The sequence below is a fragment of the Andrographis paniculata genome, unplaced genomic scaffold, assembly GCF_009805555.1.
Source record: "Andrographis paniculata isolate CXL003 unplaced genomic scaffold, ASM980555v1 Contig19END, whole genome shotgun sequence".
NCBI lineage: Eukaryota > Viridiplantae > Streptophyta > Magnoliopsida > Lamiales > Acanthaceae > Andrographis > Andrographis paniculata.
Window position 1 is genome coordinate 1009465 of NW_026137479.1, and position 25556 is coordinate 1035020.

A 25556-nucleotide genomic window follows, 5' to 3' on the forward strand; every position below is an offset into this window, starting at 1 on the left:
CTTCAGTTGCAATTATGTATGCCCTGGTTACCTGTGGCTGGGGAAACGGTCTTTTTTTTTTTTTCTTCAAATAGCATGTATTTACTGCTGATGGTTAAAGAAGGCATCAACAAATACTTAGTTGTATGACACATGCAGTTGGTTAGTATGACGAGTTTAATACAACAACTATACCTCCTAGTAATAACCCAAAAATAGGATAGCATGTACTTTCAAAACAATTAGATATTACATTAACCATCCGTCCCTACAGAGCTACATAATCAAATGCCTCAGTACATGAAAAATATACCTGCAGAATATAACTATGAACCTTCACAACTTCATCATATACCTGCGTGAGAGGGCTACATACCACTTACTACTGCAAATAAGTCGATGGATCCAACCGGTTACATCCTAGAGACACAAAAAACAATTACAATATAGCTATTGAATATGTACCTAATGTCTTAATATATACTCCTGGAAGCCAAAAAGATGTACAATGAAAAAAAGGTTCGCTACTCTATTCGTTGCTTGCAACTTCTTCTATTATGTCCAAGACGCCCACAACGACCACATTTTCGTGCATTCTTTACCTGCTGGGACTCGAACCTTCGCTTCTTTGGCCGGCCTGGTTGGACAGACGACGGAGGAGGGTGAATTTGGTCCGCCTCAATTTCAACAATCACGTCCATATCATGCGTCGGTACGGGATTTATTGGCTCCTGGTACGTTTTTCTGTAGCATTCAATGCTATAGTAAAGATCGCAAAAATCATAAATTGACATACTGCATTTTTCAATGCAAGCGCAGGCATGCTTGCAGGGCAATCGGAACATTTGCCATTCTCGACAAGAGCATTTGCGCGCCTCCAAATCGACTGCGTATCTTTCATTACAATCTGTTACCTCGAATACAGTTCTAGAGGATGAACTGCACTGTAGCCGTCGAGACGCCATGTACGATAGTGCCAACTTGCTCTCCTGTTTTGGACAGAGCCTTCCGTGCATTATCTCCGACTTTTCGCGGCGTTCATTCATCATTACCATCACTTGCCTTCTAATGGTATCCAACATCCCAACGAATGGCATTGACCTCGCGGACCTCACCCAACTATTCCATGACTCAGCAATGTTATTATTTATTATTCCCCAACGAGTGCCTCTGAATAGTGAATTTGCCCAACATTCTGGGTGTGATTGGGTAATGAAGTCCCTGGCCAATGGCATTGATTCGACCACAGAACTAATGTGGTTTTCGAAATCTCTCCTCAACGGAGCATAGGCGGCCTTATTGAAGACAGCGGTCCATCGCTTCTTATTATGCATTGGGTATCTCCGCATAACCTAAAAAAAAGACATTTTATGGCTGATCATAACCAGTGATGTTCATTACAAATTACTATTGACGTACATATACCTGGGTACGGAAGTTGTCCACTAAGTGTCGGAGACAGTACGCATGATGTGCTCCGGGAAAGACGCACGAGATTGACTTTAGTAAACCCGAGTGCCGATCCGAGAAGAATGTGTACTGTTTCCAATCCGTGCGTCCCTCACATTCTAAAACAGATCGCAGCTTCCAGCAAAACCACTCCCAATTTTCATCATTTTCCGTAGACACAGCTGCAAGTCAACAAATTAGAACACAAATAACTACAAAGGTTTCCAACGTATAAGGGTACATACGTGCCTAAAGAGAGCATGGAAAACAGCATACACGAACACCTATACCCAGCATTCTAACAAAATGACAACTGTAGCTAATATCAAATTACGTACCAGAAAATGCTAAAGTAAACATCCCATCATCCCCATCCACTGCAATTGCACTTAGCAGACACCCTTTGTGTTTGTTTTTTATATGTGTCCCATTAAGAAAGAGTAGGGGCCTGCAACCCCTCAAAAAACCCAGCCGGCATGCACCTAAACAAACAAAAAGGCGTTGGAAACGTTTGGTTGCCTGCTCAACTTCGCAGTCTATAATACTTCCCGGATTTGACTCCCGAAGTGCATGACAGTACCACGGAAGTTGTGAGAAACTGTCTCTACCTCCACCATTAATTGCCCTTATCGCATTCTCTTTGCCACGCCATGCTTTATGATATTTCACGTCAATCCCATAATCTGTTTGGATATGCTCCCGGATGTCGGATGCCTTATACGCTGGCATAAAACGTATCTTATCTTTGTACACCTCAGAAATCCAGTTCGCATCGGCTGCTGGATGATCTCTTGATTGCAATAGACTCATAGTACATGTGTGATGTAAATTGCACTTACGAATGCTGAATGATGCATCACGAGCATGGAAGGATGCATAAATACGCCAACCACAGCCTTTGTCGATGCACACCGCAATAATTTTGCTCGAATCATTCTTTTGGTACCTGAAGTGTTTCTGAGTGGCAATAGAATAATTCTTCAGTAACTTTCTAAACTCCTGCGGTCCCTTGAATGTCTGCCCTTCCCCGACAATGCATCTCTGCATTGCAATTAGACTAGTACTTTCGTCGGGAATAAAGATACCATCGACGCAATCTTCGTTCAATCCAGAACATTCGGCCTCACCCCTACATTACAAATACAATAATAAGAATGAAAATTATATCAGATGTAAGTAGTTCTAATTTTATATGGTAATAGATATTTTCAGAGTAAAGGGAAAAACATGGGTACCCATCTTACTCGACCGAGTATGTCCACGGTGTCTATGGTTACCTACCGTGTCATCCAGGGTATTTAAAAGAACAACTGCATCTATTCACCGCAGCAGGCTACGTGATGCAGTAAATGCCATGGGCTACAGAAATTTCAACGCATCGATCATGGTACACCTACCTAAACCGGATTGCTAGAGGATATTGACAGTGGCGTGTGAAGAAGGAGTGAAAATCGTTAAATACCTTCAAGACGTTATATCCCCACTACATATCTTTACAATCTCTTCAGTGGTTCGTTCTGCACCGCGCTACTACAAAATCGCGGAGGTGGATACTTACTACCTACAAACAACATCGCAACAATATACCACGGTATTGTTGTATGCCAATATCATGAAAGAATTATTACTAACGTAACCTATAAACAATATGTTTTTAGATGTGTTGAACATGACATTATAAGCGCTTACAGACTGCATTCTTACATACTGCATTATAAGTGCTTACAGACTGCATTCTTTCATAAGGAACAATTGTGACTGCATTCTATAACAAAGTTTAATAAAGACTACTTAATTACAAATGATGAGTAACGTACCTGCGTCCAACCGTGCTTCGGAGAGGCACGCTCTGGTGCTCGCTTCTGCACCGTGCAATCATATCCACAAACATTACCTTTAACAAGATATGCATTCTCCACATATTTGCGACATCATCGTCACACAATAACGTCACGTAGCTTTTCTGAATAGGTGCAATATATTGGAGTTTTACCGCCTCAATACTCACTTTATTCCATCTTTTCGATATATTCCGGTAAAGATCCTCCAGCGTGGTGCCCTCTTCTAAACGAATTACATGATGCTCACCTTCGTAGGAACATATAATTAATAATTTCAGACTACTTTGCTCCATGTCCATCGGAACCTAGCGATCCAACCGATGAACGTATGAACTATATTAGGTCGTATGGGCGATTAGATAATCTTACACAAAATACACTAAAATCATATGTTCTTACGGAATTCTAGTAATGTCTTGATCCTCAATAGCAACAAATTACCCATTTCACAAAATAAATATTACCCTTAAACCCTAAATAGCAACAAAATTTATTATCAAAATCACCCAAGATAATACCCAAACATTTTCTTCCAGATAATAATTTTCCAACTAAGATATCGATACAAAAACACACCTGGTACATCTAATTTCGCCGGAGAACAAGAAAGACGGGCCAGGGAACCGGTGACAGCCTTCGGTAGTTCTTCGACCGAATCAATCGACACAACACACTTGGTACATCTAATTTCACCGGAGACCAAGAAATACGGGCCACGGAACCGGTGACAGCCTTCGGTAGTTCTTCGACCGAATCAACCGACTGCCGACGACAGGGAACCGGAACAGGATTCGGAGAGTGCCCTAGGAAATTTTTCAATCGAACCAGACAAGAAGCTTACCTGTGCGGGATGTGGCTTTCGAGCTCACGGAAGAGGACAACGGCTTCACAAGAATTTTTTGCGCGAAAAGAAACAGAATGAAGAGAAATACGATTAGGGAGGAAGAAGAAGGAAGAAGGAAAAAGGGGGGAGTGCAGAGCAAGTTTTTATCTTTAGGGACTGAATCCCAAATGATAAATTGACAGAGGAATTTTTGCCCAATTGTCCGTAAAATAAATTATTAATGTTGTTTTACTATATAGATTTATAATAAGATTAAAAATAATATTTTTCCAATAAAAAATTCATTTATCTTTCTTAAGATCCCAAAGGCCCAATTTTGGCCTATATAGAAACATCTATACCCTATAAATTCGGCCCAATTATAATTCTCTTAAATTAAGGATGTAAATGGGCGTTAGTGAGGTCCAAGTTGGACATTGTAACCCACCTAAGATTTGTCTATACACTTGAAAAGCAAAAGCCAATAATTTGCCATCATCGTATTTCCTTGTCTTTTACAATTTATTTATATGAAAAGAAATTACCTTTTATGTTAATATGTACACATAAAATTTGTTCTAGAAATGTGTTGGTGGCCACTTGTTTCGCTGCACGTGTTACACCAAATCCATTTTGATTTTTGTTCTTTTTCTACGGATTACCGTCACCGACGAGACAAACCAAAATGAGCGCAGATTTATCCTCCACCATTCCCGAGTTCCGATCTCCATTGGCAAAAGAAGAATCCAGTTATACTTCCGGCCTTGCAGGCTTTTATTTATAGCTGGACTTCTTTTTTGTTCCGATTATGTAAGTTGTTCCTTTTCTGCTATGTGCCTCCAGTGGTTTCGGTTTGAATATTGAATGTTTGTGTTCGATTGATCGATGCCTGCTGGATGTTTTTTCGATGTGTATTTAACCGTTGTTTTTCGTTTATTTAGCTTCTACTTGTTGTTGTCTATTTAGCTTCTCCTTGTTGTTGTCGTGGTGGCGGTGGTTGTTTTAACTTTTAAACTATGGAGGAGATGCCGCGCCGCCCGCGCTCTTTCCTTCTACTTTTAATCATGGTTTTGAATTATTTGATTTGGAATTGACCTGCAATATTCGTAACAGAATGCAGCTACTCGTGGATGGAGATCCTACTAGCTTGAGTTATTGGCTGAATTGGAGGGTGCTGCTCTGTGCAGTATGGGTCCTCACGTCTATGATTGTAGCGATACTGCTAATTTGGAAGTATGAACGTTCAGAAGATTTGGAATCTGATGGTGAAACTTCACGTATTCCACGCTATGATGATTTGTGGAAGCCTTGCGTAAAAGAAATACACCCCATATTTATGATGGCCTTTCGGATCATTGCTTTCTGTCTGCTTCTTGTGGCTTTGATCATCGATGTTTCAGTGCATGGGTTTGAGTTATTTTTATATTATACTCAGTAAGTCATTGTTCTACATTGGCAACTTCATAGTGTAGCTGCTCCACCCCAATTGATCAGTACAATAATCTAAAACTTACGAACTATGTTATTGGCAAGCCAAAAATGCTACAATTCTTACACTCACACATGCTCGGACTTGGCCTTTTTAGTATCTGTTGCATCCTCTTGTCAATTATGCTTTTCTACTTATTATCAAATTTTATCTAACCTCATTTTGTGTGTGTGTGTCTGCATTTCTGACAGGTGGACTTTTACATTAGCCACAATCTATTTCGGGGTATGATTTATGGAGTTTATTCTGAGCTAAAATTGATAATGCAATTCCACAATTGTGATCACTTTGGTATTTACATCATATGTCTGATCAGATGTATGCATGAGCATATTCTCATTCACCGCACTTCTCGCCTCATACCTCATGTTCTCTGGTTTCTCTTGTAGCTTGGGTCGTTGATTTCTATGCATGGATGTTACCATTACCTCCAAAGAAATAGCACTAAGTACCATTTACCCACGGATGTGGAACATGGTTTAGATGTTCCCCTTGCACATGGAAAGAATGGAAATGGAATCAGATTGTCGGGAATTTCGAGCTATTTAGGAAAATCACATGATTTGCCCAATCATCGCTTTTGGGGATTTTTGTTTCAAGTTTTGTACCAGGTATGTTATATGTTTTATTCAATGTGAGAGCTGCTATTACTAAAAGATGGCTCAATTGTTGTAAGCTTTGATTGCACACATAAATCCATGCCTTTATTTTTGTTTTATATATGGACTTTTTTTTATCTTTTTTTTCAATTGTTAATTGATCATCCTTGGCCAAGCAACACCCTATTTTGCTATGAATATATGATTCCTAATTGTAACTTTGTAGATAAGCTCTGTCGTGACAAGTATCTTGAGAAGGTTTTATAGTATGGTAGAATTGTTTGTGTATTCTAGATCTAGTTGACATAATTATATTTAAAATCTCATTGCATTGTTCATACAGCATTATTTTTGCGCAATGTTGTTAACAGACATACTTCTGTATGAGCAGATGACAGCAGGGGCAGTAACAATCACAGATGTCGTCTACTGGGGTGTTATATTCCCATTTATGACCCTCAGAGATTATGAGATGAATTTGGTAAGTATGTAGCAGCTATGTAATATGTGGACTTCTGCTTCTGGCTATTGATTTACTAATTGTTAGGTCATTTAAACAGTCTTTATGGATTCACAAATTGCTGTAATAATACTGAATTTATTTTGGGGATTGCCCTGCATTTTAACAACCTTAGTCTTTAACTACCACATATTTATGGCCAACACTTATGTTTTCCCAGCAGCACCTTGAATTAACTTTTCACTATCATATTTTGAAGAACTAATCATGGCATTGTAAATCTCCAATACAGCATGTCCTGAATGGTTGCCTTGTCTGGTGATAAATTTACAGGATGCCATTTTCACATAATGCATATGTTCCATTTCAAGAGTTGAAACAATCACTTTACAAGAATCTACTTATTTTATTTTTTGTACTGCTTATTCAATGTAAGAAGTATGCCTTTTCTTTTGATTAGTTGACAGTGGTAACACACTCACTCAATGCTATCTTCCTTCTCGGAGATACGGCTTTAAATCGTCTGGTGAGTATTTCGATGCACATTTTATGTGCCCTTTTATCCATTGGCGTCAGAACTAGATTATGCAGTTGGCTTAAATTCATCCTTGAATCCCCAATGCAGCCATTCCCAGCTTTCCGGATTTCGTACTTCATTTTGCTGACAGGTGTATATGTCATCTTCCAGTGGGTATTTCATGCCTGTGTCTCAACTTGGTAAGTCTAATCCCTGATTTAAATTTGATTCAAGTAATATTTTGCTGATCACTGCTTTCTGTGTAGGTGGCCATACCCTTTTCTTGACCTTTCATTACCATATTCTCCATTGTGGTAAGCTCATTATGTAATTTCTTTCAAAATTGCATGCTTTTAGCTTTCTCTCATGTATCCACCTTTTTGTAAGAACAGTGTCAAAGATGGAGTCTCTTTACCATCCTTGAACAAACTGTCTTAACTCTTCTAAACTAATCCACTAAGGGTGTGTTTGTTTTCCGTCTAAATCAATTTTGGAGATTTTGGGTTTTTATTTAAATAATGGTTTATGTGATATTTTGTAAAAGTAGACTTTTTCTTTTTTGGAAACTGTGAAGTCCAGATAGTAAAAAACTGAAAAAACACACCCCAAGTCCCACGAATGGTTATTCTATGAGCTCCAATACAGGTGTTCACATTCTACCAGTCAGAGTGTAATTTATATATTCCCAATTAAGATTGGTTTGATCGGTGTTGACAATTGAATTTGCAGGTATTTGATAGTGGCACTAATGCATCTCCCATGCTATGCTTTTTATATGCTGATTGTGAAAGTAAAGCAGATGGCGCTATCCAGATGGTGTTCTGATTCACTCTGGGTAGAGTGAAAGAAAATCATGTCTTCCATATTTGTGTTTTCTTCTGCTTCAAAGGTGTTCTTGAATTCGGGGGCCAATGGTGAGGTGAAATGTGTAAGGAAAGATGCATAATTTTGAACAGAACAGCGGCACATTGCAAGTGTGTGTGTTGGTTGGTCTGTGAGACATGACATGACATGGCTGGGTTTTGATGAACATTGCTCCGTTTGGTTTGTCTATTGCTCTTATTTGCTCTTCTGAAGACTGCTCCTTTGGGGCTGAGGACCCTTCCTCAGACAGCTTGTTGCCTCTGGGCTCTGTTGTTCAAGGAAAAGTTGCTACACGCTTTATCAACGAAGTTGCCTCTATCATAATGGTGAGAGCTTCTTTCATGTTTTTAACTAATTTATTTGAGATTCGTGTGTTTGGATTTGAATTATTGATTTTTTATTTTTTATTTTTAAAAAATGAATATGATATTTTTATTGCATTTCAAACTATTGATATAACACCCTGAGAACAATTACATACCTGGTCTACCAGGTTATTATTTTCTGAAGAATCATTATTTTAAATTAAAATTAAAATAATTAAATTAAAATAAAAAATTATAAATAATGAATTTTAATATATGATTTAAATTTATAATTATATATATATATATTTTTAAAAAAAAATATAATGTAAGACATACCGAGATAAGGGATGGAGAGCCTAGTAAAGATTTATGACATGTTCAAACTTTATAATATTAATTAGAAAGCTCTCGAAAAGTTTTTATTGAAAAAAAATACACTTCAAACTTAAATCATGATGGATGTGTGTGTGTGTGTTTTTTTTTTAAAAAAAAAAAATTTAAATTTAAATATTGGAATTTTTTAGGTGATATAATTTATTATAGATATTAAAAAAAGTATATAATATACCTTCTCCATACATAGCGTTTAAGAAATAATAGTATTTTAATTATAATAAGGGTATTTGTAGAAAAAAAAAGTAAAATAAACGTCCTTATAAGTGGACGAATGAAGTATATTTTATTACTTAAAAAAATCAATAAAAAAATATTGTTCTCTCAATTCGCAATATTTAGTTTATTTAAGTTTAATAAACAAATTAAAAAAAATATATTTTATTAAAAAAAATCAATAAAAAAATATTATTCTCTCAATTCGCAATATTTAGTTTATTTAAGTTTAATAAACAAATTTAAAAAATAAATATTTTATTGAAAAAAATAAAAAATATAAAAAGTAATTTGAGGTATTTTTGAAAATTTAATTATAGTAATTAAAAAGAATATAAAGAGAGAATGTAATAAAATAAATGATATATGTTGTAAATAAGTGTAAAGAAGAATTAATAATTAAATATTTATTTTTTTATTTTTTTTTAAATATAGTAATAAAATAAATTTAAGAAAAATATGAAAATAAATTTGGCTAGAGGTAGTATTTTTATATTATCTATATCTTTTTATTTCTATTCATCTCCTAAAAAACAATTTTATTTATATTTAAAATTTTATATCTTTTATAAGTTTAGATTAATACAAAATAATATGTATGGTATACATATACAGTTTTTATTATTATATAATTTTTAAAATATTTAAATATATATTCGAATTATATAGTATATTAAATTTATTTTAAACATCATTCGTGTCACACTGTCACTAATGAAAAGATACGTACAAGTAATTTCCCACCCAGCCTACTTCATTTTATTTTTATAAGTAAAACAAAACAAAACAAATACTAATTCACAGTTGGTCACGCTCCCAGTCTAAAACGGTAAAACACAACCCATCTTCGGCGTTGCTTAAACCCTAAACCCCCCAACGTCTCTGCCAGTCCATCTTGCAATGGTGCCACTGGGGCGGAAGGCCAGTCCTCTGCTCTCCAATATCTTATGGCGTCGAATCAAGCTACGCACGATCTGTGGCGGCCGCATTTTCCGGGCGGCATCCTCATCCACTGCACAAACGCCAGCCACCGATTCCGCCACTGTAGCGGCGGGGAAGAAAGTTCTGGAGACGTTCTCCGAAGAATTTGAAGTCGGTTCGCGGAAAATCACCCTGGAAACGGGAAAAATAGCGAGATTTTCGAACGGCGCCGTTGTTTTGGGTATGGAAGAGTCCAAAGTGCTGTCCACGGTTGCCTCTGCAAAGGGCGACGGCAGTCGTGATTTCTTGCCCCTTACTGTACGTGCTGCTGTAGAAAATATTCACTTCCGCGTGAATCCTTCTGTTTGTTCTGTTGATAGCATTTGTTTGGAATTGTCGATGTTTGATACCCGTTTATGCGCTAGCTAGAAGCTGTACTTGAAGCTATGTTTGCTATGGAATCAATCCTCTTTCAGTTCGCTGGAATGTCCTTCAAAGATTCACATTGTTGCCCTAAACAGTCATTTCTGGCTAATGATGATTATTGCATCTCGTATTTTTAAGTAATCATTGGCAGAAGCACGTAGACTCACGTGTACGACTCTTTTAGGCTTCAGGCTAGTTCGAATGCATTAGGTTTGCGTGCAGGTGACGAAGATTCTTTTTCATAAGAAGATTTCTGTTTTATGAGATGCTCATTTAGTGTCTGAATTAGCCTATTATTCTTTCACTACTATATATTTTCATTACATCATTTAATTTTCCTTTTGTGTTGGTGACCCATATGTTTGATGGTTTGGTTATTGCAATTGTTATTGTGGGAGGTATTTGGGCCCTCTATTGCTTCTTTTTACAATGAATGGAAATGCTTTTGTTTCTACAAGGTTGACTATCAGGAGAAGCAGTTTGCTCAAGGGGTGATTCCTAGCACATTCATGCGGAGGGAGGGAGCTCCCAAAGAGCGTGAACTTCTATGTGGCCGTCTTATTGATAGGCCTATAAGACCTCTATTTCCGCCTGGATTTTACCATGAAGTCCAGGTACAATAATAATCTTGAAGATTTGCCAAATCTTGTCTCTCAGAACTAAACTTCTGCTGTGTAACTACTCATTTTCTCTTTCCAGGTCATGGCAAGTGTCCTCTCATCTGATGGGAAACAAGATCCAGATGTAATGGCAGCCAATGCTACGTCTGCTGCACTGATGCTATCAGATATTCCCTGGGGTGGTCCCATTGGGGTAATACGTGTAGGGAGGGTTTCAGGGCAATTTATTGTTAATCCCAGCATGGATGAGGTATTCCAATGCTTTTCTTTTTCAATGGCTTTTCCCCATAAATTTTTGGAAGTTTATAAAGATTTTTCTCTATTTATAACTACTATTTTTAATAAACATCTATTTTAAGTTTTTTGTACCACATTTTTTGCTGATATTACCCAATCATCCTGTAATTAACATGTAAAATCTATCAATCCATCCATTGATTGGGCTGTTGATAGCACCTCACTACTTATTGTCACGTGTTCTACTTTAAGTATAAAATATTCATCACTTACTCATTTCAGAAGATATTGCTAGCTCTATTATTAATGCTACTGGAATTTGTATTTTTGTGAGTTTCAAAAACTGTAGAAGGGGAATACTGATAAGGGTAAAGCCTAGTTAGGTTTGAAGCTTTGTGTATGATTATATATGGGCTATATGTGACATGATGTTGTTGAAACTCTATGTTCATTTCTCATGGATGTGTTGCAGCTCAATTTGAGTGATCTTAACTTGGTTTATGCGTGCACAAGAGATAAGACTTTGATGATTGATGTGCAAGCGCGAGAGATATCAGAAAAGGATTTGGAAGCTGCTTTAAGATTGGCTCATCCTGAAGTGAGTTTGCTCTGTCATTTAATATTGGTCCATTAGCGATTTCTAATATCTAATTCATCCATAGGCAGTTAAATATCTTGAACCTCAAACAAGGCTAGCAGCCAAAGCTGGCAAAAAGAAGAAAGAATATACATTATCCATGGTGTCCGAGTCAACATATGAAAGAATCCGAAGTTTGGCTGAAGCTCCAATTGAAGCTGTGTTCACAGACCCTACATATGGCAAGGTTTTCCATAAAATACAAAATACTTATTCTGGTGTGAAAATTCTGCTTTCTGGTCACTTCAGAATTTTATTTGTGTATGGCTCTTCTTTAACATATGCTCTGTTTTATGGTTTTATGCAGTTTGAGAGGGGAGAGGCATTAGATAATATTACCCAGAATGTAAAAAGAATTCTCGAGGAAGAGTGTGATGAACATGGCCTTAAAGTTTTGTCTAAAACAGTTGATAATGTTCGCAAGCAGGTATTTTAATCAATATGTTTCCTTTATTCTAAAAAAATAAAATTGTTATGAATCTCTCCAAAGATCCTCAAGTCTCAAAGATCATGCTTGAGTCTTCCAAGAATGATATTTGGTGTGCTAAAAAATAAGCGATAAATGGTTGCAGAAGGATGTGTTTGAATTATTTAATACTATAAAAAAGGAAAATTATGCATTTACAGGGGAATGTCTCCCTTCATATTGTTTTAGTTGTTGCATCTAAGTGCCAACATGTTAAAGTTCTGGACACTGACAGGTTGTTCGCAAAAGGATAATTGCTGATGGAGTGAGGTTGGATGGACGAAGCCTTGATGAAGTCAGGCCTCTGTATTGTGAAGCTGGTAACTTGCCTGTATTACACGGTTCATCAATATTTAATCGTGGAGATACCCAGGTCAGTAGTTGTGCTGCCTAGGTGAAGAGAGTTCTGCTGATGAACATGATGATAGCTGAAGTTTTTGAGACTTACTTATATACTTACTGATGGGCTATTATATTTGTTGGTTTCAGGTTCTCTGTACTGTAACTCTTGGAGCACCTGCAGATGCTCAACAGTTAGACTCTGTGGTTGGTCCTCCATCCAAGAGATTCATGCTGCACTATAGTTTTCCACCATTTTGCATTAACGAAGTTGGTAAAAGGGTTGGCCTGAATAGAAGAGAAGTTGGGCATGGTAGGGTACTGATATTTATCTGCATATATGATTATCTATGAATCCCTTATCATGTATGTGATAATGAGTATTTATTGGAAAAGAAGTTTCTGGAAAGCACACTATAATATGGTGATTACATTGTCTTGACAGGTACTCTTGCGGAGAAAGCTTTACTTGCTGTGTTGCCACCTGAAGATGATTGCCCATACACTGTTCGTGTCAATGCAGAAGTCATGGCATCTGATGGATCTACGTCAATGGCATCTGTTTGTGCTGGTTATCATCCAAGAACTCCATCCTTATTTATTGCATTATTATCTTCTGAGCAGGATGTGACCAGGAGTTTTTTCTTTCTTTTCTTGAATGAAGAATCTCTTTCTTACTGGGAATTGCATGCAGCACTCCTTATCCCATTTTAATTAATTGATTTTCACCAATGTACTTCATTCATGATACCACAAAGTGCATTTGACTTTGTAGGCAGCATGGCTTTAATGGATGCTGGCATACCTTTGAGAGAACATGTAGCTGGTTTGTCAGTGGGTCTTGTCAGTGAAACTGATCCCTCAACTGGTGAAATTACAGACTACAGAATATTGACTGATATCCTGGTAAGAAATGCACACCCTGTAGTTATTTATTCTACTGTGCAAATAAGCAGTACATTTTATTTGTTCTGTTGTATTAAAATTGAATCGAGGAAGTTGTTCTGGTGAGATTCATTTAATTGCAGTGTGGCTTGAAGAAATCTATGTTGCTATAGGAGAATTTGGGTCCAATCTTGTTCTGATCCAATACCTTATTAAATTAGATATTGTAGAGATTTATTTTCTTTGATTTTTTGGAAAGCATTAGTTGGAGAGCAATCCAATTGCATTTGAAATAATGGCAGTGTCTCCTTTTGTTAGAATGTTTTCTATGGTGAAAATCATGTATTGAACCATAGAACTTGCAGAAGGAGACATAAGCTGTGGCCAAAAAACATTAGCCGGTGCTAGCCAAAAGTGGTTTAAGGCTGAGTGGAATTCTTAAAGATGATGTATCAATCTTTCACAAACTGCACTTTTGTCTCTTCATCAGTCTTCTATCTCATATATTATTGAGTTATAGGCTTATCCCACTGGAATAACACAAACAGAAGATTGTTTTGAATGATTGAAATGCTTATCATTCATTTACAGTATAGTGTTCTCATTTTTCGTTTTATTATGAGAATTTGTTATTTTATCCCATCACTAGTTTGTTTTGAGAGTTACCTCTTTCTGCTTAACTATTTTCTTTATATTCTTATGTAGTTACTGATATATTTCAAAATTTTTCATGGAAAATTTAGTATGACCTTACAGAGTTGCATCTGTTGTATTAGTCTTTAGTAGCTCTTGGTTTGTATATATATATATATATTGATTATTAATGTAGTAGTTTCACTTTTGTGTAATATTTATAGGGTTTGGAAGATCATCTAGGAGATATGGACTTCAAAATTGCTGGAACCCGAAATGGGGTTACAGCAATTCAGTTGGATATAAAGCCTGCTGGAATCCCTTTAGACATCATATGTGAGTGTTTAGAGCCTGCCCGCAAGGGCCGCCTTCAGATCCTTGATCATATGGAGCAAGAAATATATGTGCCACGTGCTCAAGATGGAAGAAATTCTCCACGAATTTGTAAGTGACCGTGATCAATCACTTGTGAGTTAAGATGAGTGATTGAGAACATTCTCTATATCCTTTGAAGAGGACCAAATCAATAGCATCATGTTCATTTCTCAAATGTCTCTAACCATCTTATTCATATGAAAATTGATGCAGTAACTTTGAAGTACAGCAATGATGCAATCCGCCGTTTAATCGGCCCTCTTGGTGCCTTGAAGAGAAAAATTGAAGAAGAAACAGGTATTGTGTGGTTTTTTTGGCTTCATGCACTAAAAAATGCTTGCTAGTATTGTTGTATTCAGAGTTTACTTAAAATTATTTGTGTTGTCCTATGATGGTTTTTGGAACTGTATGCTGTTCTCTCATTGATTTTATGAGCATGGTTTTTTTTTCAAAGTACCATCTACTTGATCTTGGAAAGTGTCATGCTGATTGGTCTTGTTGCTGATCAGCATTGCTCACGTGAGCTTTTATGTGCATACTAATTAATAAAAGGTTGAGAAATTTTCATTTAGTTTTGACTTCTGTATATGCTTTCTTACAAACTTGATTGTTCTGTGTAACTCCTACGATTGTCTCGTGCTTGTTCGAGTTTATGGTAGCGAATTTTTTATTTTTTGTTTTTTTAATGCTGATTTTCTTTGGTGCGTTGCCTACCGTTAGTTCTTGACATGTGTTTCTGATTGTGTAGGTGTTTGATATTTTGTATTTCTTATTTTAACCCTCTATTGGTGGTGATTATAATCAGCCATTCTTTTTAGCTTGTGGTCCTTCCCTATGCTGTTCATTTTTCTCATCCTATGAGTAAATTGGTTTGTGTGAATCTAAGATGAGTTTTTAGTTGGTAGTTATTTAGAATTACATCTCACTATGATAAGCATTTTGAGAACCTAACTCTGTAACAGGTGGAAAGATTTCAGTAGGTGATGGTTCTGTTACAATAGTTGCTAAAAATCAATCAGTACTAGACAAATTGATGGAAAAGGTACTGGTGCCATTTTTTTTTATGTATTTTGCTCTATCTGAATTGTTGTTTGGTTGCCACTAAATTTGAAGACAGTCCTTATCATGGACAACTAATACCATTGAGTTGATTTCTCAGTAGTTATAATACCTAAATATCAAGGTTTGTAATCACAATAAATTTTGCAGTTTGTGAGTTCCCATCTGGGTAAGTAGTTGGAACAGCGGTCATCTTGAAGCCATCTAATACTCTATTTCTTGCCTTTTCCACCCTTGGCCATATTGAGACCCTCATAATTGGGGTGATTTTTCTTTGAGAAATAAATGCACATGGAATAATCATAGTCTCATCATATTTCTGATATTAATGTATTTGGTGGCCTCATGTTTTAAGCAATATCCTGCAACAAGCATCATTAATATTTTAAGATTCTGTGTAAAGTGATTTATTTTTTCTCATTTATGTTTTTTCACCTTGTTACCAACAAGAAGCTAGTTCATTCTGTGTGCGCTCCATATAATTGACTTGCCTTTAAAATTGTTATTTTTAGATTGATTTCATTGTGGGCCGTGAGATTGTGAAGGGTGGAGTTTATAAGGGCATTGTAACTTCAATTAAAGAGTATGGTGCTTTTGTGGAGTTCAATGGAGGTCAACAAGGTCTCCTCCACATATCAGAGTTGTCGCATGAACCGGTTCGAAAATTTTTACCATACTTGCAGTTACACTCTTCTATTTAACCAGCTTAATACTTGTACCAGTTTGGATTCTTATGAAGTTCTATTACCTCAGGTTTCCCGAATTTCTGATGTTGTCTCAATAGGCAAAGTACTAAATGTAATGTGCATTGGTTTAGACGTGCGCGGAAATATTAATTTATCCCTCAAAGCCACTTTACCCAAACTAGGACCAAAAACAAAATCTGCAGTAGAACCTGCCGCTCCTTCAGAACTAACACCTAAAGTCTGGAAGCCTGCAAACAATGTGCAGGAGAACCAAGAAGATACAAATGATCAGTCTGGGAGCAGTGTGGAAACCTTATCATCAATTATTATTCGATCTGTGGCTGAGTGTGATGAAGCAGAAAAATCTGCTGGTTTGACGCAGAAGTCTAAAGGTACTACTAGTTCATTCCGATCTGTGTTGAGAATCTTTTTCATGTAAGCAATAATACATTTATCATGCACAGAACATTAACATTAGATATTTACTGTTTCAAAACTTGAATTTAATGGGATTCTACAGCCAAGGCTCCTCCAGCAGATGCTAAGAAACTGAAGATTGGAATGGAAGTGACAGCAAAAGTTCACCAAATTCGTACACATGGCTTAGTCCTTGATTTGGGTGGTGATGTGCGTGGAATGTATCGGTTTGAGGTAAATTTTGATCTTCAGTCTTAATTCGTACACATGGCTTAGTCCTTGATTTGGGTGGTGATGTGCGTGGAATGTATCGGTTTGAGGTAAATTTTGATCTTCAGTCTTAATATTTATTAATTGGGAGTTTAAGAAGAGTAATATCTATAGAAATTAGCAATTTTAAAAGCGAATTATCACACCACTTTTGCCACCATTTTCATTGCAGAATGGTTCCAGAAGAGACTTTAAGGTGGGTGAGGAGCTACAGGTAAAGTGCTCCAGTTTCTCGAGCAAGGGGATCCCAGTAATGTTGTTGGTGTGAGAGTAGAGGAGGTCAGAACGTGTTGTAAGTTCACTGTAGTCTCGGCCAAGAAATGCAAGCTCCTTGCCAGTAAGCTATACGTTTGTGAATCAAAATCCACAGGAGGACCACATTCAGACTAGTCACTAGTGAAATAAATAGCTATTACATCCGCCAGTTCTATTTAATATATATATATATATCAATATTTCTTTGTGAACAAGAACTGTATCCTAGTATGATATGCCATTTTTTCTTGAGGGGAACAGTACATAGCGACAAGGGACCATAATTATTCTAGAAAAAGTTTTGGTAATCTAATCTTGAGAAGTTTTTATATATTTTTTTAGGGATTGCCTAAGGGGATGGATGTTTGAGGTGGACCTGCCAAGGGGTGATTTTTGGGATGTGACATCCTGCTGTCTGCTGCTGAATGCTGGTCTTGTAATTATAGGTAATAGTTAAACTCTTAAATTCCAACATTCTAGAAGTAATAAACTGACAGTCAATGTGTTCTTTTATATTGTTGATTCATTTAATCTCCCCAATTGCGATTAAGGTACTTAGAATATTTTATTCAAATTTCCAAGTCCAGGCTAGAGTATCCCTCGAAAGTCAGATCTCTAATTTGTAGAAAATTGTTGATTCGAGTCTTCCACTTTGAACCTGAGAAGCTGAGACTTATTTGGATGATTGGAACCAATGCTTTTGGTGGTTTGTGCGGCCGCTTGTTTTGAATTTTTATATAAGAAGAAAATTAGAGTGTGGGGACCATGGTGTCTGTCATCTTCAACTACTCGTCCAAACTTCTCCTCCACCTTCACCTTCACCTTCACCTTTAAGCTTCTTCAGTACCTAAATCCAACTTCATTACCGTATTGATTAGAAAATAAAAAATGTTTAGTTGTGTATTAGGGTTGTTTACGAAATAGTAAAAAATGGAAATAGAATTTTTAATGTATTATCAATATATGCTTGATGATGAGGTATTTAAATATAAAATACTCTTTTTTAAAAATAGAATTGTTTAATTGAACCAACTTTTGGTTTGCCAAGATGTTCTCTTATTTGAGTTTGTTTGATTTTGGTTTTGGTTTAAATAATATTTTGTGAACAATATTTTTATTTTTATTTTTTATTGACATTTATTTGGTTTTAATTTAAAATTGAAACTTAGATTTGTATTTTTGGTTGAAATTGTATTTTGTTTTTAATATCTTGTGAGATGAATAATATATTTTTATTAAGTAACATAGATATCAATAGTTTGAAATCATAATCCAATATACCAGTTGTGTGCTTATATATCTTTGAATTTTAAAATCAGTAAAAATTTAAAGATGGGTTTATTTGTGAGATTTAATTATTCTTTCTAAAAAAAAATCCTGCACTACTTTTATTTGAAATATAAAATTAAGTCTTTATTTTTTTTTTTACAGGAACATGTGTAAATGCAACGATAAGGAGTGTACGACAGCTAGAAAAACCTAAGAGGTAGTTATAGAATGTTGGAAATCCAGTAATATTATCCATAAGTAGAAGGAAGGCACGTGCTTGAATTAAGGTGTCACAGACAGATAATTCGAGTGAGAACTAGGCAGACAAACTTGTCAATCCAATCCAACAAACAGATTATTAAGGAAGAAGATGCATTAAATTCCATTAGCTAGCAAGCAGTAGTACAGTAGAGTGCAGTACAGTACAGTACTCATACACAATAAAATACACTTCTGACTTTCTGTTAACATTGCCACTCACTCACCAAAATTAATAATCAAAACCTTCTCTCCAATTGCTATATTTGGTTGACATTTAATTTGCCATTGGCTATGCAAGTCAATTGAGTGTTTGTTTGTGTCAGTGTCACCAACTTCCACAATTACAATTACAATTACAACTGGAATTACTGCATACACAAATTCTTAATCAAATTACTAATAACTATCTTTAATGCTTCATAAATCATGTGATCCATCCATCATTCTATTCTTTTCTACTAATTCTATTATATTCTGTCGCACTCCTTTCTTCTTTACTACTTCCATCATTCATCTCAATTTCCATCACGTTCTGCTTCTCTTTTTCTTTAATTGAATGCATTCATCAATGTCAAATCACTCCCGCCGGCGGTGGATCGCCGTTCTGGTCGCCTTCCTGGCGGGGAACTTCCCGTTTTCATATTCCGACCCGAGGATTTTCGAAGCAGGATTCCTCTGCGGCAATGCCATGCCGCCGCCGAACACCAGCTACATCCAGCTGTTTGTCAGAGCCATGGAGGTCATCTCGCAGCAGGTCACGGTGGATCGCCGGGGTTCCTACGCCGTCAATTCCACCAACATCTCGGTTTACGTTCTCGCTCAGTGCCACGACGACTTGTCCAAAGACGATTGCCTCCAGTGCTACGCCGCCGCCCGCACGCGCCTCCCCCGCTGCCTCCCGATCGTCGCCGGCCGCATCTTCCTCGACGGCTGTTTTCTCCGCTACGACAGCTACTCGTTCTTCAATGAGAGCGTCTCCCCGCTAGACAAAACGAATTGCAGCACTCCGCTCGGCGCTGCGAGCGCCGTCGAATCGGAGTTCGCGCGGAACTTCGGCGATCTGGCCGATCGCTTGACGGCGAGCGCGGTGGTGAGCGGCGGTTATGCGGTTAGAGAAAATAAAGGAGTATTCGGACTGGCGCAGTGTTGGAGTACAGTCCCGCGTGAAGCGTGTAGGGCGTGTTTGGTTAAGGCTAATAAACAGATTAGGGAATGTTTACCACAAAGAGAAGGCAGAGCACTGTATTCAGGCTGCTATTTGAGGTATTCTACTCAGAAATTCTACTCCAATCAATCCAATGAGTCTAACTCCAATTCAGGTTTGATCAACAAGAATCATCTTCATCTTCATCTTTATTTAATGATAAACAAACACTAGTTTTGATTGTGATTGTGATTATGGTTATCAGGATCTTCCAGGAGAGGAATAATTGTAGCAATTGCTTTGTCTGTATTGGCGTTTTGTTTGCTTTCTCTCTTTGCTGGTTATGCTGTCCGCAGAAGATGGAAGAAACGAAAACAAGGTCTTCTATTCATCGTTATTTATGGTAGTTAACAATTTCAAACGAGGAGATCGTGTAACATGCTGCCCTGAATTAATGGCAGAGCACAGAAATCTAAAGCAAATCTTGTTTACCTACAACAAGTCGAGCTTAAGCTTCAAGTACGAGACTCTGGAGAAAGCAACAAACTATTTTGACCCACTGAGAAAAGTGGGGCAAGGAGGAGCAGGCTCAGTGTACAGAGGAACTTTACCAAATGGTAAAACAGTGGCTGTGAAAAGGTTGTTCTTCAGCACCAGACAATGGGTGGATGAGTTCTTCAATGAGGTCAATCTCATCAGCGGAATTGAGCACAAGAATCTTGTCAAGCTTCTTGGCTGCAGCATCGAAGGCCCCGAGAGCCTTCTGGTCTACGAATTTGTGCCCAACAAGAGCCTTGATCAGTACTTATTCGGTGAGTTCTTGTGCTCCCTGGATGAATGTGTAATCAGGCTTGTGATTATTTGTTCAATTCATTACCCTGACAGATAGAAATAAGGTGAACACTATGAGTTGGAATGAGCGGTACAATGTCATAGTCGGAACTGCTGAAGGGATCACCTTCCTCCATGAAGGTCTTGAGTCGAGGATAATACACAGGGACATCAAGAGCAGCAATGTTCTTCTGGACGAGAATCTTGATCCCAAGATTGCGGATTTTGGCCTGGCCCGGATGCTTGGAGCCGATAAAACTCACCTCAGCACAGGAATTGCAGGCACACTGTAAGAACATTCATTTGGAATTGGAGTCACCATTTGTTGTACTTATAAACTCACGATTATCGATTTGGTGTGCAGTGGATACATGGCTCCCGAATACCTTGTAAAAGGGCAACTCACGGAGAAGGCTGATGTGTACAGCTTTGGAGTGTTGGTTATGGAAGTTGTGAGTGGTAGGAAGAACAATGTCTTCGTGGAGGGATCTGGATCACTTGTGCAAATCGTAAACTCGCTTGCTATGCTAGATTCATTTATGGATTTCTCTAATTAGATCACAATGTTGACTGCTTGCTTTTGGATTCTCAGATTTGGAAGCTCTACAAAACGGGGAGAGCGGTGGAATGTGTTGATCCTGCTCTAAAAGATGAGGAGATTGCTGAAAATGAGGTGCAAAGAGTTGTGAGAGTGGGGCTTTTATGCGCGCAGGCATATGCAGCACAAAGGCCATCAATGGGGGAGGTTGTTAAAATGTTGAGAGAGGAAGATTACGATATCCGGGAGCCAAACCAGCCGCCATTTCTGAACACGGGTGGGATTTCAGGGAGCACGACGACGACTATTATGTCTTCCAACACTAGTCTAAGTCTATTGTCAAATGCGGCGACAATGGCGGAGACATCCAACCCTTCAACGGGGGCTTTCAGTGATGGATATTCCTAATACTTGGTTTGGAGCATCAATCAATCAATTGGTATAAAAGAAACAAGTTGACAAGGTACAAAAGTCTTCTCTTCTGTACAGATTATAAGATTATAGATTAGACATCTCACTTGGTCTACCCTCTACTTTGACTGACTGAGTTGACTATCAATCAAGTCATCACGGTATATACTGTACCAGTACCACGCCTATTTAAGCTGCGCTTTGTAATTACTGGCAGCAGCTATTTATTCATGAAAGAACCAACTCTTCCAATTTGCAAATTTGTCCTTTCAGTTGTTGTACCTATGCTATGCTATGCTATGTTATGTATACGAGTGTTCACGTTGTCGCTCCGTTAATCCTGCAAAACCCAACCCACGTCAGAATTTGGGTCCAAGTATGAGCTATGGGCCGAGTTATGTTTATTTATTTGTTTTATGCAAAATGTTTTAAATATTCTTTTTTAATAGATAACAACTTAGATACAAATATAAACAAAATAAGATGTTTATAAATAACTATCGAATATAATAAAATAAAGGCATCCCAAAAAATTAAAGTAAAACCTATTAGGCCGCAAGGAGATGAACGATTACAGTTTAGTGCTGGTCTGTGCTATCATATACTTTTGTGCTACAAGAAAAAAACTAATAAAAGAAGTTAAACCTACTAATCGAGTGAAATAATTACTCCTATATAGTAATTGAAAAATTAGAATGGATAAATGAGATGAGAGCACAGCATCGTTTTCCTTTATCAGATTTGAATTGGGTTTGCAGAAGTGGGCGATTTGCTCTGCTTTGCTTCGAGTACTCACTCAGATGAATAACAACAACACGGCCTCCAAGTACATGGATAAGCAGATCATGGATCTAACCAATTCCCAGACCTCTGCCACTGCCAACACCAACACCAACACCAACGCTTCCCCTAACAATGACTTCATCGATTTTATGAATCGTGATCCCGAGAAGAAAGAGGGCATCGTTCCCAGTTACGATTTCATGCCGATTCGATCCACCGCTGACCGATCCTCCTCACCACCCGCCGCGCGGACCTCGAATTTCGATTCCGGTGACGACGATGCTCCCCTCAGGACGACGTGGAATTCTGCCGATTCGAAAACCAACAGCTCTCCAATCAGAGTAATTCCGCGATCCTGCCCTTGTTTCTGTTTCGTATTATTTTTCATATGGTCGATTACATATGATCGTGGATTGGATTATACGAAGTTCGGTTAGATGGTCGCGTATATTTATGAAATGATTTTATTTTGCTAGTTGAAGGCGGTGTCTTTGGTTTCATACTGTTGTCTGGGATATGTCAGGGATCACGACTGCTCTCTGTTGGTCTTTTATTCTTGATTTTGGTAGTAATTATTATTAGTACAGTGTAACTTATCCCTGTTTCCCCAGTTTGCTCATAATTATTGTCTGGTGCAGATGAGAAATTTGTAATTTTTGTGATTGGGGGTTTGTCTATAGGGATGGGTTTATGCTATTATTAGACCTGAATGCAAAAGTATAACAATGTTTTCTTTATTGGTCTTACTATTTCATAGAATTACGGATCTCTTGATGCTGATGAACCTTCCAAATTCATTCTGGGGAAGAATTCTAGGCCAACCAATGCATCGTCGGATGTATCTTTGGTTTTTGAAGTTGATAAGATAATGAAGAAGTATGTGGATAATCTGATGCATGCTGTGGATAGCATGAGTGCACGACTGACTCAATTGGAAACAAGGACTCGAAACCTTGAAAATTCCATTGATGATCTGAAGATGTCTGTTGCAGACGGCCATGGCAGCACTGATGGAAAAATGAGACTATTGGAGAATATTCTCAGAGAGGTATCTTATAAATTTTACCTTTTAACACAAGACAACACACATGGGGAGTTCGTAATTGGTTGCCCATTGAGCTGATATGGTGTTGTCAATCTTTTCACTAGCTATTTACAGAACTGTGTATTGAGTCCATATTGTGCTGTTTAATCATATGGTCAAATGGCGTCAAAACTCAATGTGCTGATATTGTTAATGTGTTGTAAAATTTTAACATAGTTGAATTGGATTGATTAACCTCCATTGACCCTTAAAAGTTTTTTTAGTGACTTTTGAATATTCAGGGAAACGGAAATGCTGTAATACTCACTTCCTACTTCTAATCAAATTACTTTGTTGGGTAATTTTCAGAAGCTTGCCACAGTCTATTCACTTACGCTACTAGAAATATTGATTCAAACAATGTTTATCTAATCAGTACATATATTCACACTCAGACATGGAATGAAAGCCTTGAAAAGTTTTGGTTCAATCAGAATCTGCTCTTTAATAAGCTGAGGTAGCTTGTGTGATCTTAGGTTCAGATGTTCTACTCTCTTGTTTCAGTTAAATGCTTGTATTGCGCTTATACCTTATCGTATAGGCGTAATTTTATCGGTCTTTTTTTCTCATGTATAAGTTGGCATCTGCATTAAAGTAGTTGGTAGTTTTGCTTTGGTTACTGCTTGCTTTCTTCCACCTTTTCTTTTCTTTTCTTTCCTAATAACACTTCTGACTGCAGGTGCAATCTGGTGTAGTTGTAATCAAGGATAAACAAGAAATACTAGATGCGCAGCTGCAAATTTCTAAACTGCAAGTCTCTAAGGCTGAACCAGAGGAAAGCAAATCAGTTGTACAGAGCGATTCTACCTCGACTGTTGTTGCAACTGCAAACCAGCAGTTCTCTAATGTTCCTCCAGCCCAGCCACAGCCACAACCAAACTTCCCGATGCCTAATGCTCCTCCACAGCAGAACTTACAATCCCAACTGCAGCTTCCTAACCAGTTCCCCCATAACCAGCTTTCTTCTATCCCCCAGCAGGACCCCTACTTCTCCCCACCCAACCAAACTACAGAAAATCCCGGCCAGCAATACCAAATACCACCTCTGCAGCTGCACCAGCCGAACCCACCTCCACCACAGCACCAGCCAAACCCATCCCTGCCACAGCACCAGCCTGCCCCACCTCCACTGCAGCACCAATCTACTCCCCAACCACAGCCCCAATCTGCCCCACCTCCACAGCACCAGTTCCAGCCACCTCCTCCATCCCAGTACCCTCAGGCTCCCACTCCTTCTCAACCACACCCCCCATTCTCAGTTGGTAATACTGCCCTTCCACAGACACCTATTGGTCATCATCCTGAGGATACACCATACGTACCCCCCCAACCTTATCCACCTACAGTTCGCCCACCTACTTCTCTTCCGCCCACCGGTCCTCCCCCTCCCAATCAACAATACTATGGACCTAGCCCCAGTATTTACGAACCATCCAACCGACCTGGTCCAGGATATTCTGGTTCTTTTGGTCCATCATCAGGCCATGTGGAACCATATTCTTACAGCAACTCTCCATCACAGTATGGAAGCAGCTCCCCCATGAAGCCACAGCAACAACATCCTGCTCCTGGTATGGGCCAGAGCGGGGGAAGTGGTTATCCTCAACTGCCTACTGCAAGGATACTACCTCAGGCACTGCCAACAGCGAATGCAGTAAGCAGTGGCTCCGGCTCCGGCTCCGGCTCCAGTGGCTCTGCTAACAGAGTTCCTATTGATGATGTTGTCGACAGAGTGACAAACATGGGATTTCCAAGAGAGCAAGTGAGGGCCACTGTCCGAAGATTAACAGAAAATGGACAAGCGGTGGACTTAAATGTAGTCCTGGACAAGCTGATGAATGATGGAGATGGCCAAGGTGGTTCCCGTTGGTTTGGGCGGTGATCAGTTTTCAGGTTTGATGCTACTCTTCTGTAGAGACTGAAGTGAATCAAACAACCCAACCCCTTTTAAAGCCAACTAACTCTTCCTGTGAAAATTTCTCATTTTGTTATGCTGGGTGGGATTTTCATGTAATTTGGCTTCTCAAGTTATGCTTCATTCTTGTTCTGTGGAAAGAGGATTTGGTATTAG

General features: G+C 38.1%; 6 protein-coding genes across 13 annotated transcripts; 4 read left to right on the forward strand and 2 right to left on the reverse strand.

Annotated features, from left to right (window-relative positions):
• Positions 1 to 503: 503 nt before the first annotated feature.
• LOC127242336 (uncharacterized) lies at positions 504 to 2717 on the reverse strand. Its single transcript, XM_051261841.1, has 4 exons — positions 2710 to 2717; positions 1767 to 2557; positions 1405 to 1610; positions 504 to 1331 (listed from the first exon to the last, which is right to left on the reverse strand). The coding sequence occupies exons 1-4, from the start codon at positions 2715 to 2717 to the stop codon at positions 504 to 506; spliced, it is 1833 nt and encodes a 610-aa protein (XP_051117798.1).
• A 180-nt stretch (positions 2718 to 2897) lies between these two features.
• On the reverse strand, positions 2898 to 4261 carry LOC127244544 (uncharacterized). The gene is made up of 3 exons (XM_051265113.1): positions 3846 to 4261; positions 3246 to 3574; positions 2898 to 2989 (listed from the first exon to the last, which is right to left on the reverse strand). Exons 1-3 carry the CDS (start codon positions 3852 to 3854, stop codon positions 2986 to 2988), a joined length of 342 nt encoding a protein of 113 aa, XP_051121070.1. The 5' UTR covers positions 3855 to 4261; the 3' UTR covers positions 2898 to 2985.
• A 440-nt stretch (positions 4262 to 4701) lies between these two features.
• On the forward strand, positions 4702 to 8219 carry LOC127241850 (uncharacterized). Its single transcript, XM_051261074.1, has 9 exons — positions 4702 to 4902; positions 5206 to 5526; positions 5773 to 5806; positions 5971 to 6192; positions 6572 to 6661; positions 7101 to 7166; positions 7266 to 7357; positions 7424 to 7471; positions 7887 to 8219. Exons 2-9 carry the CDS (start codon positions 5207 to 5209, stop codon positions 7999 to 8001), a joined length of 987 nt encoding a protein of 328 aa, XP_051117031.1. The 5' UTR covers positions 4702 to 4902; position 5206; the 3' UTR covers positions 8002 to 8219.
• Positions 8179 to 17422, forward strand: LOC127241789 (polyribonucleotide nucleotidyltransferase 2, mitochondrial). Of its 4 annotated transcripts, none has more exons than XM_051261009.1 (18): positions 8203 to 8347; positions 9759 to 10177; positions 10744 to 10899; positions 10985 to 11155; positions 11615 to 11740; positions 11805 to 11966; positions 12087 to 12206; positions 12481 to 12618; positions 12735 to 12897; positions 13030 to 13155; positions 13360 to 13490; positions 14327 to 14546; positions 14691 to 14774; positions 15440 to 15519; positions 16049 to 16192; positions 16290 to 16614; positions 16743 to 16873; positions 17082 to 17422. In XM_051261009.1, exons 2-18 carry the CDS (start codon positions 9839 to 9841, stop codon positions 17175 to 17177), a joined length of 2712 nt encoding a protein of 903 aa, XP_051116966.1. In that variant the 5' UTR covers positions 8203 to 8347; positions 9759 to 9838; the 3' UTR covers positions 17178 to 17422. The 4 variants fall into 4 exon arrangements, 3 of the variants coding, with proteins under 3 accessions (XP_051116984.1, XP_051116966.1, XP_051116972.1); XM_051261015.1 differs by having other exon boundaries at positions 8204 to 8347; positions 9828 to 10177; XM_051261027.1 differs by lacking the exon at positions 9759 to 10177 and having other exon boundaries at positions 8179 to 8347.
• LOC127241813 (cysteine-rich receptor-like protein kinase 42) lies at positions 17106 to 22500 on the forward strand. Of its 5 annotated transcripts, XR_007836630.1 has the most exons (9): positions 17106 to 17246; positions 17507 to 17610; positions 19363 to 20013; positions 20104 to 20217; positions 20300 to 20650; positions 20724 to 20958; positions 21034 to 21178; positions 21262 to 21670; positions 22377 to 22500. XR_007836630.1 is itself a non-coding variant. In XM_051261037.1 (8 exons), exons 1-8 carry the CDS (start codon positions 17230 to 17232, stop codon positions 21613 to 21615), a joined length of 1971 nt encoding a protein of 656 aa, XP_051116994.1. In that variant the 5' UTR covers positions 17106 to 17229; the 3' UTR covers positions 21616 to 21870. The 5 variants fall into 5 exon arrangements, 4 of the variants coding, with proteins under 4 accessions (XP_051116994.1, XP_051117006.1, XP_051117002.1 ...); XM_051261037.1 differs by lacking the exon at positions 22377 to 22500 and having other exon boundaries at positions 21262 to 21870; XM_051261045.1 differs by lacking the exon at positions 22377 to 22500 and having other exon boundaries at positions 17221 to 17246; positions 18596 to 20013; positions 21262 to 21870.
• Positions 22419 to 25555, forward strand: LOC127241841 (uncharacterized). The gene is made up of 3 exons (XM_051261066.1): positions 22419 to 22742; positions 23159 to 23449; positions 24165 to 25555. The coding sequence occupies exons 1-3, from the start codon at positions 22419 to 22421 to the stop codon at positions 25365 to 25367; spliced, it is 1818 nt and encodes a 605-aa protein (XP_051117023.1). The 3' UTR covers positions 25368 to 25555.
• Position 25556: the final 1 nt, after the last annotated feature.